This window comes from Salmo salar, chromosome ssa05 (assembly GCF_905237065.1).
Source record: "Salmo salar chromosome ssa05, Ssal_v3.1, whole genome shotgun sequence".
Classification (NCBI taxonomy): Eukaryota; Metazoa; Chordata; class Actinopteri; order Salmoniformes; family Salmonidae; genus Salmo; species Salmo salar.
Window position 1 is genome coordinate 74,011,017 of NC_059446.1, and position 16,076 is coordinate 74,027,092.

The following is a 16,076-nucleotide window of genomic DNA, read 5'->3' on the forward strand; positions in this document are numbered from 1 at the left end:
CCATCACTCCTGGTGAGACAAAACCGCGACTCATCAGTGAAGAGCACTTTTTGCCAGTCCTGTCTGGTCCAGCGACGGTGGATTTGTGCCCATAGGAGACGTTGTTGCCAGTGATGTCTGGTGAGGACCTGCCTTACAACAGGCCTACAAGACCGCAGTCCAGCCTCTCTCAGCCTATTGCGGACAGTCTGAGCACTGATGGAGGGATTGTGCGTTCCTGGTGTAACTTGGGAAGTTGTTGTTGCCATCCTGTACCTGTCCCGCAGGTGTGATGTTTGGATGTACCGATCCTGTGCAGGTGTTGTTACACGTGGTCTGCCAATGCGAGGACAATCAGCTGTCCGTCCTGTCTCCCTGTAGCACTGTCTTTGGCGTCTCACAGTACGGACATTGCAATTTATTGCCCTGGCCACATCTGCAGTCCTCATGCCTCCTGCCGGAAACTTGCCTTAGGCATGCTGCAAGATGAGTAGGGACCCTGGGCATCTTTCTTTTGGTGTTTTTCAGAGTCAGTAGAAAGGCCTCTTTAGTGTCCTAAGTTTTCATAACTGTGACCTTAATTGCCTACCATCTGTAAGCTGTTAGCGTCTTAACGACCGTTCCACAGGTGCATGTTCATTAATTGTTTATGGTTCATTGAACAAGCATGGGAAACAGTGTTAAACCCTTTACAATGAAGATCTGTGAAGTTATTTGGATTTTGACGAATTATCTTTGAAAGACAGGGTCCTGAAAAAGGGACGTTTCTTTTTTTGTGGGTTTATATGGAGACACAATGCATTTCTCAGATCTTGGCTCATTCATCATACAACCCTTTAGGTCTAACAATTCACCAATAAATGGAACATAAGGGCAAACATATTATAGCTTGCCTTACACTGTTGAGATTCACTCACACTCACTTTTAATCAACTGGTTGTGGGCAGTTATTTCTTAAAAAAAATATGGAACCTGTTATGAGAAAAGAGTTGGCTCTATTTGACAATACAGGCATGTTGCAGTGTCGAATCAATGCATTATTTGAGTGCCACAGTGAAAATAAAACAAAAACATTCTTTGGTCAAAATTCTCCAAATAATTATATGTTTATTATTCTACACTCCAATTTTGTAATAAATGATAGAAAGTTTCTCAAGTCAGCTGGGTCCAGATACATCTGCAAGATTACATTAAAACATCTGTTTTAATCTTTTGAGTAAAAAACATGCAACAGGGTGATCAAATTAAGATCCTACACCTGTGCACTAATACAGCCATGTGAACTACATGGGTTCTCACAGCATGTCTCACCTGTCCTTCCTCTCATTTTGGTCCCTGTATTGTACTGCACTCATTGCACTGCAATTCTCCTTGTCCTCTGGCTCTGAGCTGCCACACTGCATGGTCACACAAAGAGAAGAGATAGGTGTTGAACTGACTCAAGAGTCAGACTAAGATCCACTATGCTGCCACTTACGTCTCATCACGTATAGTCTCACAAAAAATGCCAATGGAGCCACGGAGAGGATCAGGAAGGTGCCAAAGCAGGTGAGCAGTATCAGAGACAGGTCTGGATGAAGGCAGCATGAGAGAAATCAGGATACAAAGTGAACGGTAAAGAGTTGCAGTTTTGGCACCAGAATAATGAATATGATTTCAGACCAGCAATGAGGAATGAAAACCTATGGCAACTGGCAAACTAAACATTCCGGTGATATAGTATGAACTTACTGTCTAGTGTGATGCTGATCTCCTGGCTGCTCCTCCTGGCCCTGCCTGCTCTGGCCACACAGCTGTAGGTCCCCATGTGACAGCTAGAAGCCCTCGCTACGCTGTACATCCCACTGACAGAGTCCCTGGCCACTGGCCAGCCGTCCCTCAGGAAGGAGAATGTTACAACCACTGTGGTCCAGTTACGGTCGGGATCAGGGTGACTATGTAGACTGTGGTTACCATGATGTTGGCTCAGTTTGCAGTTGCTAAGCTGGGCCTCACAGGTGAGGTTGAAAGCCCCGCCCTCTTTGACCACGGTCGAAGGAGATGCTGACAAAGTCACTGATGTGAAGAGCTCTGGAGAGGATATTGATTACACAGATTGATTAAAGGAGGAAGTTGAGAACATTATAGATTACAAAGAAGTGAAATATATTCCAATTGTCACTGACAAGAGCTAGAGTAACGAGTGGGGCTTGTCAAGTAATCTATGAAAAAGAGCATGACACCACATGCAAGACACCCATTACTCATGTGCTACTCTCCTCACTCACCAATGACATTAACAAAGACTGCCTGGCTGTATTGGGTGTAGAAGACTGGCTGTCCTCTCCCTGCTCTGCACCAGTACTGGCCTGTGTGTGTGACAGAGGCGCGCCACAGTTGGTAGACCGCCCCACCTCCAACTCTGCCCCACATCTGCTCCACAGGGCCAGTGTCCTGCCTAATATAGTGTTATGAGCATTAGTTCGTTCCACTTGTTAGTACAGTCCAGTTCCTGTACACAGTTATCCAGTGCCATGTTTTACTATCATCACTCAGGGAGTGATGGATACAACAAGTAGCCTAACACCCACATTCTATTAGAATTAAGTGAAATCTATCACACCACCCGACCTCCATTATAAACCATCAGAGAAGCAACATAAAGAGGGAGCCGGAGGTCACACCTGTCTTTGTGCCAGTAGAACTGCCAGCCCAGCCCAGAGAGGCCAGGTAACTGACACGCCAAGGAGACTGTGTCCTCAGTGTACACCTGTCGTCCTGAAGGCTCCACGGTCAGAGTGGGCATCAGTAGAACCTCTGTGAACACATGCAGTAGCCTAGAATTTCAACAAATTCTGAGCTAAAGTGTATATTTCAAGACATTGCCCAGTCTGTCACACCTAAAGTCTACATTAGGTAACTTGATCTGTAAACTTGAATATAATTCAATGTCTAAAAATGAAGAGTGTGTGGTATTAAAATGATACTCACCTGATGATGGATAGACCACCAGTGTACTCAACACTAGAACAGAATAGACAAGACATTATGCATAATAAGGCATAGGACCTGATAACCCAAACTCACATAAGCAGTAAAATTAGGCTAAGCCTATGTGGCACTGGGTATTTAATTTTAGCCTGCAGATCCATGATCTAATTGCCAAGGTGATTAAAAAAGGTTAAACTTGGCTGATAGCCTACTTACAAAGTACAGGAAGGAGAGACATTCCTGAGTTATTCAGAGTGAATCATGTTAAATAAATAAATCATGGTTAGCAACGGTAGCTAGGCAAACGGGTTTTTAAGAAACAACATGTAGTTGAGGGGAAATCAGTTCACTGAAAAAGGTCAATAAACAGTTAGGCTAATTAAACGGTCCACAAAGGACCAAATATCTTGAAAAAAAGTTGACAACAATACATTTTACACATGCAATAAGCTGCAATGGGGACAATGTTATTGTTTTTAAAACACAGAAAGACACAACACCACGTGCTGACAACAACCATAATTTACCTAGCTAACAACCATAGTTTACCTGACTCTGGCATCATCACCTCAGCATCCTGCTTGTAAGATGTCTGGTCCTACATTTCCACGTAGACCAAGCTGTGTGCTTTCATTTAGGAAACCTGATGCGACATTAATCTGGTTCATATCCGCAACACTCACCTGGGGTGGCAGGAAAACGATGATAGCAGGCAGCCACAGGACCGCATCATCCGGTGAGACGCGGCCTGCTCAACTCGAGCTGCTCACTGCGTCCCCTAGCGTCGCACATGATTGAAGAAAAATGATCTGTGTGAGGGAAGCAAAATTCAACACAGCACCGGTCCTTTCCCCCCAAAACAGGAAGTGGGAACGATATCGCATAGGTTGAAAGCTCTTGCAGTACTCCACTGTCTGGACAAGCTATCTTGAAAGTCTGCCAGAGTCAGTATTATCGTTAGTGTTTTTACGCAAAGAGAAATTCAACCAAATAGAAGATTGATGTCATTTGGTGGAACGCAAAACGGCGGGTGAGTTGAAAAAACGTTGCGTTATCACGGTGCATTTTACCACAGACTTGCTCAACACTGACTTAGCAGCAGGCAGCACAAAGCTAGCTAGTTCATTTGTAATGGCGGAGTGCTTGTAGCTAGCTACGTGGGGTACGCTTAGTAGCCAACGGTGTAGCTATCTAGCTGTCGCTACCCAGTTTAGAAAGTGGTTGGTTATATAGCTAACTAAGAGCGCCGTTGGGTGTTACGTCTATTTTTTGAAAATCAATGTGAGTTGGTTAAATATCTATTAGTTAGCTCGCTAACTGTTGTTTTGGTAAGTTACAGTAGCTAACTACCTATGGTTGCTAGTAGCTAGCTAACTAACGTTAAGCACAGTGACGTGAACAAAACTGTTGGATAACTAGCTAGCTAACGTTAGCAAGTCAACATTAATTCAATCCACAAAGTTAATATTAATTGTAACGTTAGATGGCAAAGACTAAACTAACTTGTTAGCTAGCTAACGTTAGCCTACGACCTCTCTGAACCCTGTAATTGATATGGTCATTTAAGGGGCAACCTGCAGTAGCTACATCCATTTATTTTTTTACTAAATGATTTCCTGATTATTATAATTGTAGTAATTTAGTTCACCTAATTTCAGTTTGACAAAACAAGCAGGTACAGTGTAGAGAATCATTGTACCATCTAATCCCCTGTGAAAAATATTTTCCATAAGCAAAAATATTGTATTTTCAGCTGTTTGAAGCTGGTGTACAAATCCAAATGTAAAAGACACAAAAACAAAACTTAAGAACGGGAAGTATTGAAAATCTGCTGCTTCTTAGATTTGCTTTCAAAGACAAATCTATAACTAATATACTTTTTTTGTTAAAATTTTTTCCCCGTTTTCTTGGTATTACGATCTTGTCTCATCGCAACTCCACAACGGACTCGGGAGAGGCGGAGATCAAGTAATGCGTCCTCCGAAACATGACCCGCCAAACTGCGCTTCTTAACACCTGCTCGCTTAACCCGGAAGCCAGCCACACCAATGTGTTGGTGGAAACACTGTTCAACTGACGACTGAAGTCACCCTGCAGGTGCCTGGCCCGCCACAAGGAGTCGCTAGAGCACGATGAGCCAAGTAAAGCCCCCGTGGCCAAACCCACCTCTAACCCGGACGACGCTGGGCCATTTTTGCACCACCCTATTGGACTCCAGGTCACGGCCGGTTGTGACACCGCCAGGGATCAAACCCCAGGCTGTAGTGACGCCCCAACACTGCAGACCGCTGCGCCACTCAGGAGGCATATAACTAACATGTGAAATTGGTCGGTTACCCAAAAAGTTTAGCTCAACTGACATACATCAGAACCCAAAATATACTTCTTTTTTTTTACGACATGGGAGTAAAACAAAAAGTATATGTAAACAAACTGTTTTTTGCCTCAAATGGTTAAAACTATAATTTTTATATCATAGATGGTCAGTTTTTGCATCCATAGCTCTGTCTGAGAGTTGTTAGGCCAACGTTTCTCCAGCACCCATCCTTCCAGCTTTTTACAGAAACGGGTGGGGAGAGGCCTTGTGATTGCTGCTTTTGCGCTGCCCTCCATTCTCCCTCTGCTTCTCCCATCCCTTCCACTTACCATTGCCCTCTTTCGCTCCCTTCAACCCTCTTTCACTACCCCTCTTTCACTACCCCTCCCCCCTATCTCTGTTCCCCACCCCGCTCCCTTCTTTGTTCCTCAGTCGCCGTAGTAAATGGGACCAGCCGGGCCCAGGTCCTGGTTCAGACCAGATGGCGGAGGCGGCACCTACAGGGGCTCTGGATGCTGCCGCTGCTGTGGCAGCTAAGATCAACGCCATGCTGGTAGCCAAGGGCAAGCTCAAGCCCTCCCAGATAGGACCGTCTGGACTATCTGGACCCCCAGACAAGGTAAGGGTCAGGAAACCTCTTACACTGAAAACATTAGAAACGCTTTAGGTCTCTCACCTGTAATCTCGCTTCTCTCTGTCTTCGTATTCTGTATCTCTCTCGCCTCAATTCTGTAATCCCCTCGCTCTTAATCTCTCTCTTTTAGAGAGATATTGTTGTAAATGTTAGCATGCGGCTCATAAAAATGAATCTCTGTCATCACTAGGTTGTGGGTGCAGGGAAGCCCCAGCCTCCTATGAAAGCGAAGGATGACCTGGTGGTGGCGGAGGTGGAGATCAACGACGTTCCTCTCCCCTGCCGGAACCTGCTGACCCGCGGACAGACACAGGACGAGGTCAGAGTCCATGACATCATTATGATCTTTAGACCCATTGATTGACAATCTGGTCAACAGTCAAACTTACTGCTATGTTTACCCAGCTCTTTCTCTGTGTGACACGCACATGTACAGACTGGATCAGTGTCATGTAAACCAGTATGGGACTGAAAGTGTCTCACTTGAGGACAGTAAATGACCAGCTTCTACTTCATTCTATTGTGTGAAGATCAGCAAAGTGAGCGGTGCTGCTGTGTCCACCAGGGGGCGATACATGGCAGCAGTGGAGAAGTACAAGGCTCCACAAGGGTGAGTCCTGCTTCACACCTTCTTTATTACCACACTGATCTACCAAGGAGGTTACTGGTATTTACTTTTCTCCATACAGACAAGTAGATCTGTTGTCTGATTGCATCATACAACCAAGTCTTAGGCTACTGACCGACTGCTTCTCTCTCTGTCGTCAGGGACCGACCCCTCTATCTCCACGTCCAGGGCCAGACCAGGGAGCTTGTCGACAGTCAGTACATCTCTATTTACCTCACCTAATTTGATTAAGATTATCACCATTTATGATCACCAGGGTCATTCTTTCCTGACTTTCTATGTTGTGACGATCTAATCTCTCTCTCTCTCTCTCCAGGAGCTGTGAACCGTATCAAGGAGATCATCACTAATGGAGTGGTGAAGGCGGCCACCTCCTCCTACAGCGGAACCGGAACCGGAGCCACAGTCCCAGTCTACCAGCAACACAAACCCCAGCCCCCCTCACTGCCCCCCATCAACCACCATCACAGACCACACTTCCAGTCTGGGGTAAGCAGTGTTTTCCACAAGTACATAGAGTAGCCAGCCAGGGCAATTTGAATTTACTGAAAATGAATGAATTAGTTGTTTTGGGGTATGGCCTAGGCTTATATGATCAGGACTATTTTCTAAGTAAGAGAGCATTTAACATGTCTGGTCTTGAGATAAAAGTCTTATTTACAGTGACTTTAGTCCCGACATCTTAGGAAAGGAAACCTAGGGAATCCTTTGGTTTACGACACCATGGACATGCAGTATAACCACGCTGTATGATTTATGAATGGCAAAGGGATATAGGAGATTGACTTCATTTAGTCAGTTTGACACTTTTTCTAAACTAGTCAACGCTTGCTGTTCAGTTGTCAATCAAAGCCCAGTAAATAGTCTGCTATGCACCACGGCTCCACGTGGCTGGCTACGTGGGGCGTTACCGCGTATGTACGCACGCTACGCGGGGCGTTACCGCGTATGTACGCACGCTACGCGGGGCGTTACCGCGTATGTACGCACGCTACGCGGGCGTTACGCGGATGTACGCGACGCTCACGCCGGGCGTTACAGCGTATGTACGCGACGCTTACGCCGAGGCGTTACCCGTATGTACGCACGCTACGCTGGGCGTTACCGCGTATGTACGCGACGCTACGCGGGGCGTTACGGCGTATGTACGCACGCTACGCGGGCGTTACCGTGTATGTACGCACGCTACGCCGGGCGTTACGCGTATGTACGCACGCTCACGCGGGCGTTACCCGTATGTACGCACGCTACGCCGGGGCGTTACCCGTATGTACGCGACGCTACGCGGGCGTTACCCGTATGTACGCACGCTACGCCGGGCGTTACCCGTATGTACGCACGCTACGCGGGCGTTACCCGTATGCACGCACGCTACGCGGGGCGTTACCCCGTATGTACGCACGCTACGCGGGGCGTTACCCGTATGTACGCACGCTACGCGGGGCGTTACCGCGTATGTACGCACGCTACGCGGGGCGTTACCGCGTATGTACGCACGCTACGCGGGGCGTTACCCCGTATGTACGCACGCTACGCGGGGTGTGCAAATTCACTAGCATCATGCTCTCTCCTTCCTCTGTGTAAAGAAATTAGACTGCAACCAACCACAGTGCACAAATTGTACCGGGAGGCGGGACAGATGGCACATTGCGTTTCCCTGTCATCGCTCGCTTTGTGACTGACGGGCACCTATCCTATCAATATATCGCCAGAAGATGCATATCATTCATTCTATCCAGAGGAGGCTCGGCGGACTAGTGAATTGAAACTTTTAAATGAAAAGCAGCCTAGTTATTAATATGAAGTGGAAAAAGTAGGTGGCTGAAAATGAGTCTGTAACTGGCTGATTAGCTGACGGCCGGCGCTAATAAGAAAACAGTGTGTGTGTGTGATTGTCGCTCAGTGTGTGTGTCAATGTTATTTTATTAGTGTCACTGTCATTGATGAATCTTTAAGACTCACATCCATATCCTTTCAGATGCACTATGTGCAGGAAAAGTTGTTTGTGGGTCTGGAGCATGCCATCCAGGGCTTCTCAGTGAAGGAGAGGGTGGAAGGGCCAGGCAGCTCCTACCTGCAGCACATCCAGGGTGAGACTGGAGCCAAGGTCTTCCTCAGGGGGAAGGGATCAGGCTGTCTGGAGCCTGCCTCTGGGCGAGAGGCCTTCGAACCGATGTACATCTACATCAGGTAAGTCTCATGGACTAGACTCGTGTTCATCTGTATCAACTCAGAGAGAGCCTTGAACTCATGTACATCTACATCAGGTAAGTCTCATGGACTAGACTCGTGTTCATCTGTATCAACTCAGAGAGAGCCTTGAACTCATGTACATCTACATCAGGTAAGTCTCATGGACTAGACTCGTGTTCATCTGTATCAACTCAGAGAGAGCCTTGAACTCATGTACATCTACATCAGGTAAGTCTCATGGACTAGACTCGTGTTCATCTGTATCAACTCAGAGAGAGCCTTGAACTCATGTACATCTACATCAGGTAAGTCTCATGGACTAGACTCGTGTTCATCTGTATCAACTCAGAGAGAGCCTTGAACTCATGTACATCTACATCAGGTAAGTCTCATGGACTAGACTCGTGTTCATCTGTATCAACTCAGAGAGAGCCTTGAACTCATGTACATCTACATCAGGTAAGTCTCATGGACTAGACTCGTGTTCATCTGTATCAACTCAGAGAGAGCCTTGAACTCATGTACATCTACATCAGGTAAGTCTCATGGACTAGACTCGTGTTCATCTGTATCAACTCAGAGAGAGCCTTGAACTCATGTACATCTACATCAGGTAAGTCTCATGGACTAGACTCGTGTTCATCTGTATCAACTCAGAGAGAGCCTTGAACTCATGTACATCTACATCAGGTAAATAGCAGTATTAATGGATAGTCTAGGGGAGTAAAGTCCATGTTCATTTGTATTAGCTCAGAGACACAGAGCTTAGACACCAGGCACACCTTAACTCCTCTCTCTTCCCCAGTCATCCCAAACCAGAGGGCCTTGCTGCAGCGAAGACCCTGTGTGACAACCTGCTGCAGACGGTGAGTGTCTAATGGTTTACTGACTGCCACTCTGTTCTGTTCTCTGTACACTGCTCTACGTTCACTTAAACCCTGTTTCAAGCTGTCCCATGTGAAGTGCATTGTATTATGTAGCTGGGCTCTGTTTGCCATGTGGATCTCTGACTGTTCTCTCTTCCCTCCAGGTTCATGCAGAGTATTCTGTCTTCCTCAACCAGATGAGTGTCATGATGCCTACTCCCGGTACAGACTCTGTCTTTCTTTCTCTTCTACAGTCTCTACAATGTGTCAACATGTACTGACGTGTTCCTCTCCTCCTCCAGGCTTTATGCAGCCCCCCATGGCCAACGGGATGCCCCCCCAGCCCCCTTACTACCCCCCAGCGGGGTACCAGCCCAGCTACCCCGTCCCTGTACCTCCCCCTCATCCCATTCCTCCCCCCTACGCTGTCCCCCCTCCCATTCCCCCTGGGGTGCCCGCCGGTCTCCCCCCTCCCAACCGGTATGCCCTCCCCCCTGCACCTGTCACTTTACCACAGGTAAGACTGGTCAATCAGATTTAGACTTGTGTGGACCTATAATACAGTACATTCAACATACATTGCATCCAAGTTGGGTTTTTTTCCTTATTTCTTTGTCCCCAGACTCTCCCACCTTCTCCTTTCCCACCCACTGCTCCGGTTCCGCCCAAAGCTCCGCCTCCCGTGGTCTCAGCCAATCCGCCGCAGAAAAGACGCTTCACTGAGGAGGTGCCAGACGAGAGGGACAGCGGTCTGCTGGGATACCAGGTGATTTACCATTCTTTTATTCTTCCACCTTATGTGCTGCCTTCGTCCAGTCTGTCCCTGCTGCTTCTGTTGTCTTCCTGTCTTTTCTTATCTTCTGTCCATGTATCTGATATCTGTTCCTCTTTCTGTTAGACTGAATTCATCATGATTCTCACTGTCTCTTGTCTGTAATTCTGTGAGTCCCTGTCTGCATTCTATAGAAAAGGTTTGCTTGTTGAGTGAGATTGAGTGTCTGTTCAGTGTCAACTTGTTTTTTCCCTAGTAGATTATGACGTTCGTTGAAAAGCATTGTAACCATAGCTGTTATTATCTGAGTCCATGTATTATTGGATTTATAGAACCTTCAGATTATGGAGATTCTGAAAAGGTATTGTTGGATAATCATCAGATGTACTTCAATATATTGAAATTAGTGCAGGTACGATACCAGTAAGTATCATGGCAAGGAAACAAAACATGAAACGGATCAACTTCTTTAGGAGAACGGCCCTAATGTTGGAAACAATCATCGTTCCGTTGTCACCCAGAGTCATCTGATTTATTTTCCAAGCTATAGCACATCATGTTTTACATACAGCAGGGTTTTAAAGGACCAATATCGCAATGCTAGTGTCGTCACAGGCCTAATTTAAATGTGTCCTCTTGATTTAATGATATGTTACTTTAATACAGTCCTTTCCTATTTCCGGATTATGTGCAATCAGAGCATGCATAAACTTAAAATAATGGTTTTATTCTCAGCTGCTTAAATAAGGTGTAGTGAAAAGGAAAACGTTTTGGAATACTAACTTTGCAGTTCAGTTCCATTCAATAGTTTAGATAACTATATGCTATATGCCTACTATTAATAATAGTGATTTAGGGGAGGATGTGTGCTAATGCGCCTGTGTGTTTTTCTGCTCATAGCATGGACCCATTCATATGACTAATTTAGGTGCAGGCTTCCCTGTGGGCAGCCCCAGCCCAGAGGCTTCAGGACCCCCGCCACCGAGTTCCTCCGGGCCGCCGAGGGAGAGGGACAGGTACGAGATGGGGGGGCGACGAGTCGCTCTCCTTTAAAACAGTGTCCTTCATCCCAGATGCTGGACACACCGTGTGTGCAGGCTTGTGTTTGCTTGTGATTGATGTTGTGCAACACTGACTCCTCTCCTTCCCTCTATCCCTCTCTCTCTCCATCCCTCTCTCTCTCCTTCCCTCTATCCCTCTCTCCCTCTCTCTCTCTCTCTCCTTCCCTCTATCCCTCTCTCCCTCTCTCTCTCTCTCCTTCCCTCCATCCCTCTCTCCTTCCCTCTATCCCTCTCTCTCTCTCCTTCCCTCTATCCCTCTCTCTCTCCTTCCCTCTATCTCTCTCTCTCTCCTTCCCTCTATCCCTCTCTCTCTCTCCTTCCCTCTATCCCTCTCTCTCTCTCCTTCCCTCTATCCCTCTCTCTCTCTCTCTCTCTCTCTCCTTCCCTCCATCCCTCGCTCTCCCTCTTTCTCCCCAGCAGTAGGCAGCTGATGCCTCCACCACCCATTCCGATGAACGGAGGCATGACACCCAAGATGGAGGAGAGGAGGCCGCTGCAAGGCCCCCTGGGTAAGGGCCCCACCCCATCCATGGCCTCAGCCATAAAGCACGCTGCCCACCCCCCTGGCCTCTTGGCTGTCAGTAGTCAGAGTCAAATAGCATTTTGCATGCAGACATGCTGTTCTCACACGTGACAGAACAGGTTATAGCAGATTACATCAGACAGGCATAGTGTTCCTCGATAAGTTCTGCTTTGAAAGTCAGTCAATCAGTTCAGAATCAAGAACTGAGCAAAGCTTCGATCCCCCACTGCCTCAGGTAACTCTCATTGATCCTAAGCCAACCCCTAGCCCTAGGCACTGTGTAGGTCTGAGAGGATTTTATAGGTGTAAGCCATATGTAGACAATTACAATTGGCCTGATGAAGAGTAAGGCTGATCTATTACCGTACTGCTTACACCTGGCATCTGATCATCTGACATCTAGGAGGTGTCTAGGGATGGATTTCAGATTGGGAGTCCCCCTCTCTGTCTAGCTGGTGCTGTCCCCTCGCTGCCCGTCCCTTTCTGATGACGTCATCAGACAGGAGTGTCTGTGCCCGTGTGTGACCCCCCTCGCTAACAAGACTCTCTCTTTTTTGTGTTCTTTCTCTGTGTTTTTCTTCTCTTCCATGTCTCTCTGGGTGGGATGCCGGATGGGGGTGGGGCTCTTCTCCTGTGGCGCTGTCCTGCATCGTGATTGGACGGCCCTAACGCTGCCGCTCCCCACCGACCAATGACTGCCGCTGCTGGCCCATGCCCCTCCTCCTCTACCTAACTCACCCCTGCTGCCAAACACAATGCAATCTAACTTTCTCTCCCTATCTGTTGGTAAACAATTGACTTCCAACTGTTGTTTTTGAAACCTTTGTGCTGGTCTTTGGTTGTGTTCTCTCTCTGTGTGTATGTCTCCCCTCTCTCTCTCCTGCACCCCTCTCCTTTCTCCCTCATTCCTCCCTCTTTCTCCCACTGTTTTTCCCTCTCTCTCATCTCTCTCAGATCCCTCAGTGAAGAGGATGAAGACGGGGCTCGTGGCGTACGCTGGTGACTCCTCGGACGAAGAGGAGGACCACTCCACCCCCAAAACCTTGGGGGCAGGTAACCATGGTAACGTCGCTGGGGCAACCCATTCCACACCCACGTCATCCTCGGGCTGGACTCTGGGGTACCGCTGCCCCCCTCCGCCTCCCCAACGTGCCAAAACACAGCAGGCACAGTCACAGCAGCCCATGCCCTTCTGGATGGCCCCATAACACAGGAGTATTAAACCTCATACCCCCCCCCCCCCCATCTCCTCCCTCCCCTGACACCTAGGGCCTTTGAGGGTCCCATAATGATGTTTTACACCCCAAACTGAGCCCCAGTCCCCCCCTCTTCTCCTTTCCCCTGAACCATCACTCATACCTGCTCCTCTACTTGATAGAATTTATTTTGTGATGACTTAGATTTCCTTAAAACAGTTTTGCCATGCGCTCAGCAGTAAAGCAGAGTGTGTGAAATGGACTAAACAGACTGGCTGGCTCATACAAAGAGAACAGACTCAACCAGCCAACCAGGCACAACCAGGAGACTGACAGACTGGATACATGGTGACAAGCAGCAAGATGCCCCAGACTTCCACACAGATTCAAGTGTACTCTGAACTCTGTATAGGAGACAGCTGAGGAACAGACACTCATGGAGGGTAATTGTGCCCCTTTTTGGTTGACTTGGAATGTGTCCACTCCTGGTTTTACTAGTGTAGAAAAGCACTGAGGTAGAAGAGATTTCAATGCATTCTAAATTATTTCTTTGTCAAAAAATATATTTCCCCCATCCCCTTTCTTGGTCCAAATCTCCCTCTTCCTTCATTGAGTACAGATCATACAAACATGCTTGTTGGACTTTTATAAAATGCAATTGACTCAACTGTTCTAATGCTTTTGTGGAATAAATTTGCATTATCTCTGTGTATGAATTTTATTTCAAGAGCAGTTTGACAGATCATGCAATGGAGAGAAAATGGGTGGTTTAACTGACTAGCAGGTGTGAATCTCTCATTGTCTTAAACAACCCGCAATCTGAATCAACTGCCAAGAAATCATCGTTCTATCACACATTCCTTGGCTATGTTCTCAAAATATTGCATGAGGACACCTGTTAAATTTCCATGTATTGGTTCAACAACACCCGTGTGTATAAAGAAGGACTGAGCCCAGCAGACTACATTAGATCTGAAGAGACATTGTTTCAGAATGAGGGGTGCTGTAGCTCGGCTGGTGTTGCTGTACTGTCTGTCTGGGACATGGACTCAAGGGGAGAGTGGAGGGGACAGAGAGAAGAATATCACTGAACAGGTTCACAGAGACGGATGAAAGAGCAAGGAGAGTGACGCTGACGACAGGGGCGAAAATCTGATATCAACTTTGGAGGGGACAATTACATGAAATTTTCTCAAGAGCAATTCCTGAGGGGGACACCAAAAGTAGTGCTGTAACACATAGCCTACATTGTAATATGGTAAATGTATATTGAGGAACCAAAGAAATAAGGTGTTTGCCGTACTCCTAACTACCGGTACCCAAAACTACACAACTAATCACAACAGCAATACCATTGCCTTTAACAAATCTTAGTTCAGTCACCAGTTTAAGTTGAGAGTGGGGGTATCCATGGCATTTTCCAATTATGTTCCTATTTTACAAGTCAAAAAAATTGAGAACCTTTCATAATGTTGCCAAACAAAGACTCAACAAACTTACCTGAGACTCCCTGTCTCTGCCAGTCTGTCCCTGCATATCTGTCCCCAACTCTGCTGTCTGTGTGCCATCTGTTGCCTGCTCTGCCTAATGACATCATTGGGAAACATTTCCATTAGAATTTCATTTCTTTCTTATGAACATTTTATCAACTAGTCTTTGAGATATTAGGCTACTAGGGTTCTTACTATGCGTTTTGGTGTATTGAAAAATACTCTGATGTCCGTCTTTTATTTTTCTGCCATTTTTCTACCTGGCTGGCTGGCTGGCTACACACACAGTGTGTAGGTTATTTACAGTAAGAGATGGGCTTCTATCATCTTCAATCATTCTATTTGGGCTTCGATCTAAAAGGTAGCTAGCAAATGTGAAACGGATTAAAATGACAAGAGTTGACAGCTGTATGAGTTCACCATTTACACAACATATGCTGCAACCTTTTGTAATTTTAATAGTTTGTTTCATATTGGCTGGCTTCCAACAATAGCTAAATTTGCAAAGCTAACGAGCACCAATTCCATTTCAGTGGTGTTTGCTATAATCTTTGCTACCCGGGTTAAATAAAGGTGAAATAAAATAAATAAATAAAAGTTCCCTTGCGACAATTTAGCTTTTGCAACGAGACCATTAAATATATTTAAGACAATGGTAGAAGAGAGTGTAGTTCTGTTCAGTTTGGATTTCAGTTTATCGCTAACCTTATCACAGGGACTTTGAAGCACTAACTTACAGTAGATACGACCTCTCTGTTACCTAGCAAGCTAAGGAACTGGCAGTGGATCAAACCATTGTGAGGCAAAGGGTGGGGGGGTCGCAATCTTTTGAAACTTAAAAACGCACTATTAAGTGTCTATAATCAGCACAATTGCTTTCATTGCGTATTATTAATATTATTTAAATTACATAGTTATGTTTCAGTGATATATTGGGGGGGACAAATCATATTTTTCCCAGGATGGGGGGGTCGTGTCCCCCCGTCCCCCCCGGGATTTCCGCTCCTGGCTGACGAGTTGACCACCCAGCCTGACATCTGGACTGAGCTGAGGAATATGGTGGTGGAGCTGAGGAACATGGTGGTGGAACAGAGAGTGGAGCTGAGGAACATGGTGGTGGAACAGAGAGTGGAGCTGAGGAACATGGTGGTGGAACAGAGAGTGGAGCTGAGGAACATGGTGGTGGAACAGAGAGTGGAGCTGAGTATCACTAAGACTGAACTGCACTTCTACAAGAACAAGGTGACTGAACTGAAAAGACAGAACACAGGTAAAGTAAGATAGCTGTATGTAATGTGATTACTGTAATCAGCAGAGTAGTGGTGTGTTGAATTCTTCAACAGTTTCTTTGTATGATATTGTAGAATTGGTCCAAATCAGACAAGGAACAGCTTCCCAAAATTGTTCCTATATTTGTCATTTCAGCTCAAGCAGCTACAGGTAGCCT

The 16,076-nt window shown here is 46.5% G+C and overlaps 2 protein-coding genes across 8 annotated transcripts in view; one reads left to right on the forward strand and one right to left on the reverse strand.

Moving 5' to 3' along the window:
- Positions 1-3,735, reverse strand: part of LOC106573824 (Fc receptor-like A) — a 30,396-nt gene extending 26,661 nt beyond the window's left edge. For 2 of the 5 annotated variants that reach the window (XR_006769973.1, XM_014149213.2), the window contains exons 1-7: positions 3,166-3,626; positions 2,950-2,982; positions 2,643-2,775; positions 2,247-2,416; positions 1,711-2,049; positions 1,457-1,549; positions 1,291-1,376 (exon numbers count right to left, since the gene is read on the reverse strand). Coding sequence is in view for 4 of the 5 variants with exons in the window: in XM_014149213.2 (XP_014004688.1) it covers positions 1,303-1,376; positions 1,457-1,549; positions 1,711-2,049; positions 2,247-2,416; positions 2,643-2,775; positions 2,950-2,982; positions 3,166-3,187 (864 nt within the window). In the remaining variant the exon portion in view is untranslated. The other 3 variants (XM_014149194.2, XM_014149224.2, XM_014149229.2) reach the window with 3 other exon arrangements.
- A 29-nt stretch (positions 3,736-3,764) lies between these two features.
- khdc4 (KH domain containing 4, pre-mRNA splicing factor) lies at positions 3,765-13,847 on the forward strand. Of its 3 annotated transcripts, none has more exons than XM_045718846.1 (14): positions 3,765-3,979; positions 5,699-5,885; positions 6,091-6,219; positions 6,431-6,510; positions 6,669-6,721; positions 6,845-7,017; positions 8,507-8,718; positions 9,527-9,587; positions 9,752-9,809; positions 9,890-10,104; positions 10,210-10,353; positions 11,260-11,375; positions 11,838-11,929; positions 12,898-13,847. In XM_045718846.1, exons 1-14 carry the CDS (start codon positions 3,951-3,953, stop codon positions 13,149-13,151), a joined length of 1,803 nt encoding a protein of 600 aa, XP_045574802.1. In that variant the 5' UTR covers positions 3,765-3,950; the 3' UTR covers positions 13,152-13,847. The 3 variants fall into 3 exon arrangements, with proteins under 3 accessions (XP_045574802.1, XP_045574804.1, XP_045574803.1); XM_045718848.1 differs by having other exon boundaries at positions 11,841-11,860; positions 12,823-13,847; XM_045718847.1 differs by having other exon boundaries at positions 3,766-3,979; positions 11,841-11,929.
- Positions 13,848-16,076: the final 2,229 nt, after the last annotated feature.

What these genes read in the sequence shown, in the direction of transcription:
- khdc4 (XM_045718848.1), top strand. Translation starts at nt 3,951, where the DNA reads ATGTCATTTGGTGGAACGCAAAACGGCGG. An exon ending in GCGGACAGACACAGGACGAG is followed by an intron (nt 6,220 to 6,430) that starts GTCAGAGTCCAT and finishes TATTGTGTGAAG; the next exon opens with ATCAGCAAAGTGAGCGGTGC. An exon ending in TAGGCAGCTGATGCCTCCAC is followed by an intron (nt 11,861 to 12,822) that starts CACCCATTCCGA and finishes CCCTCTCTCTCT; the next exon opens with CCTGCACCCCTCTCCTTTCT.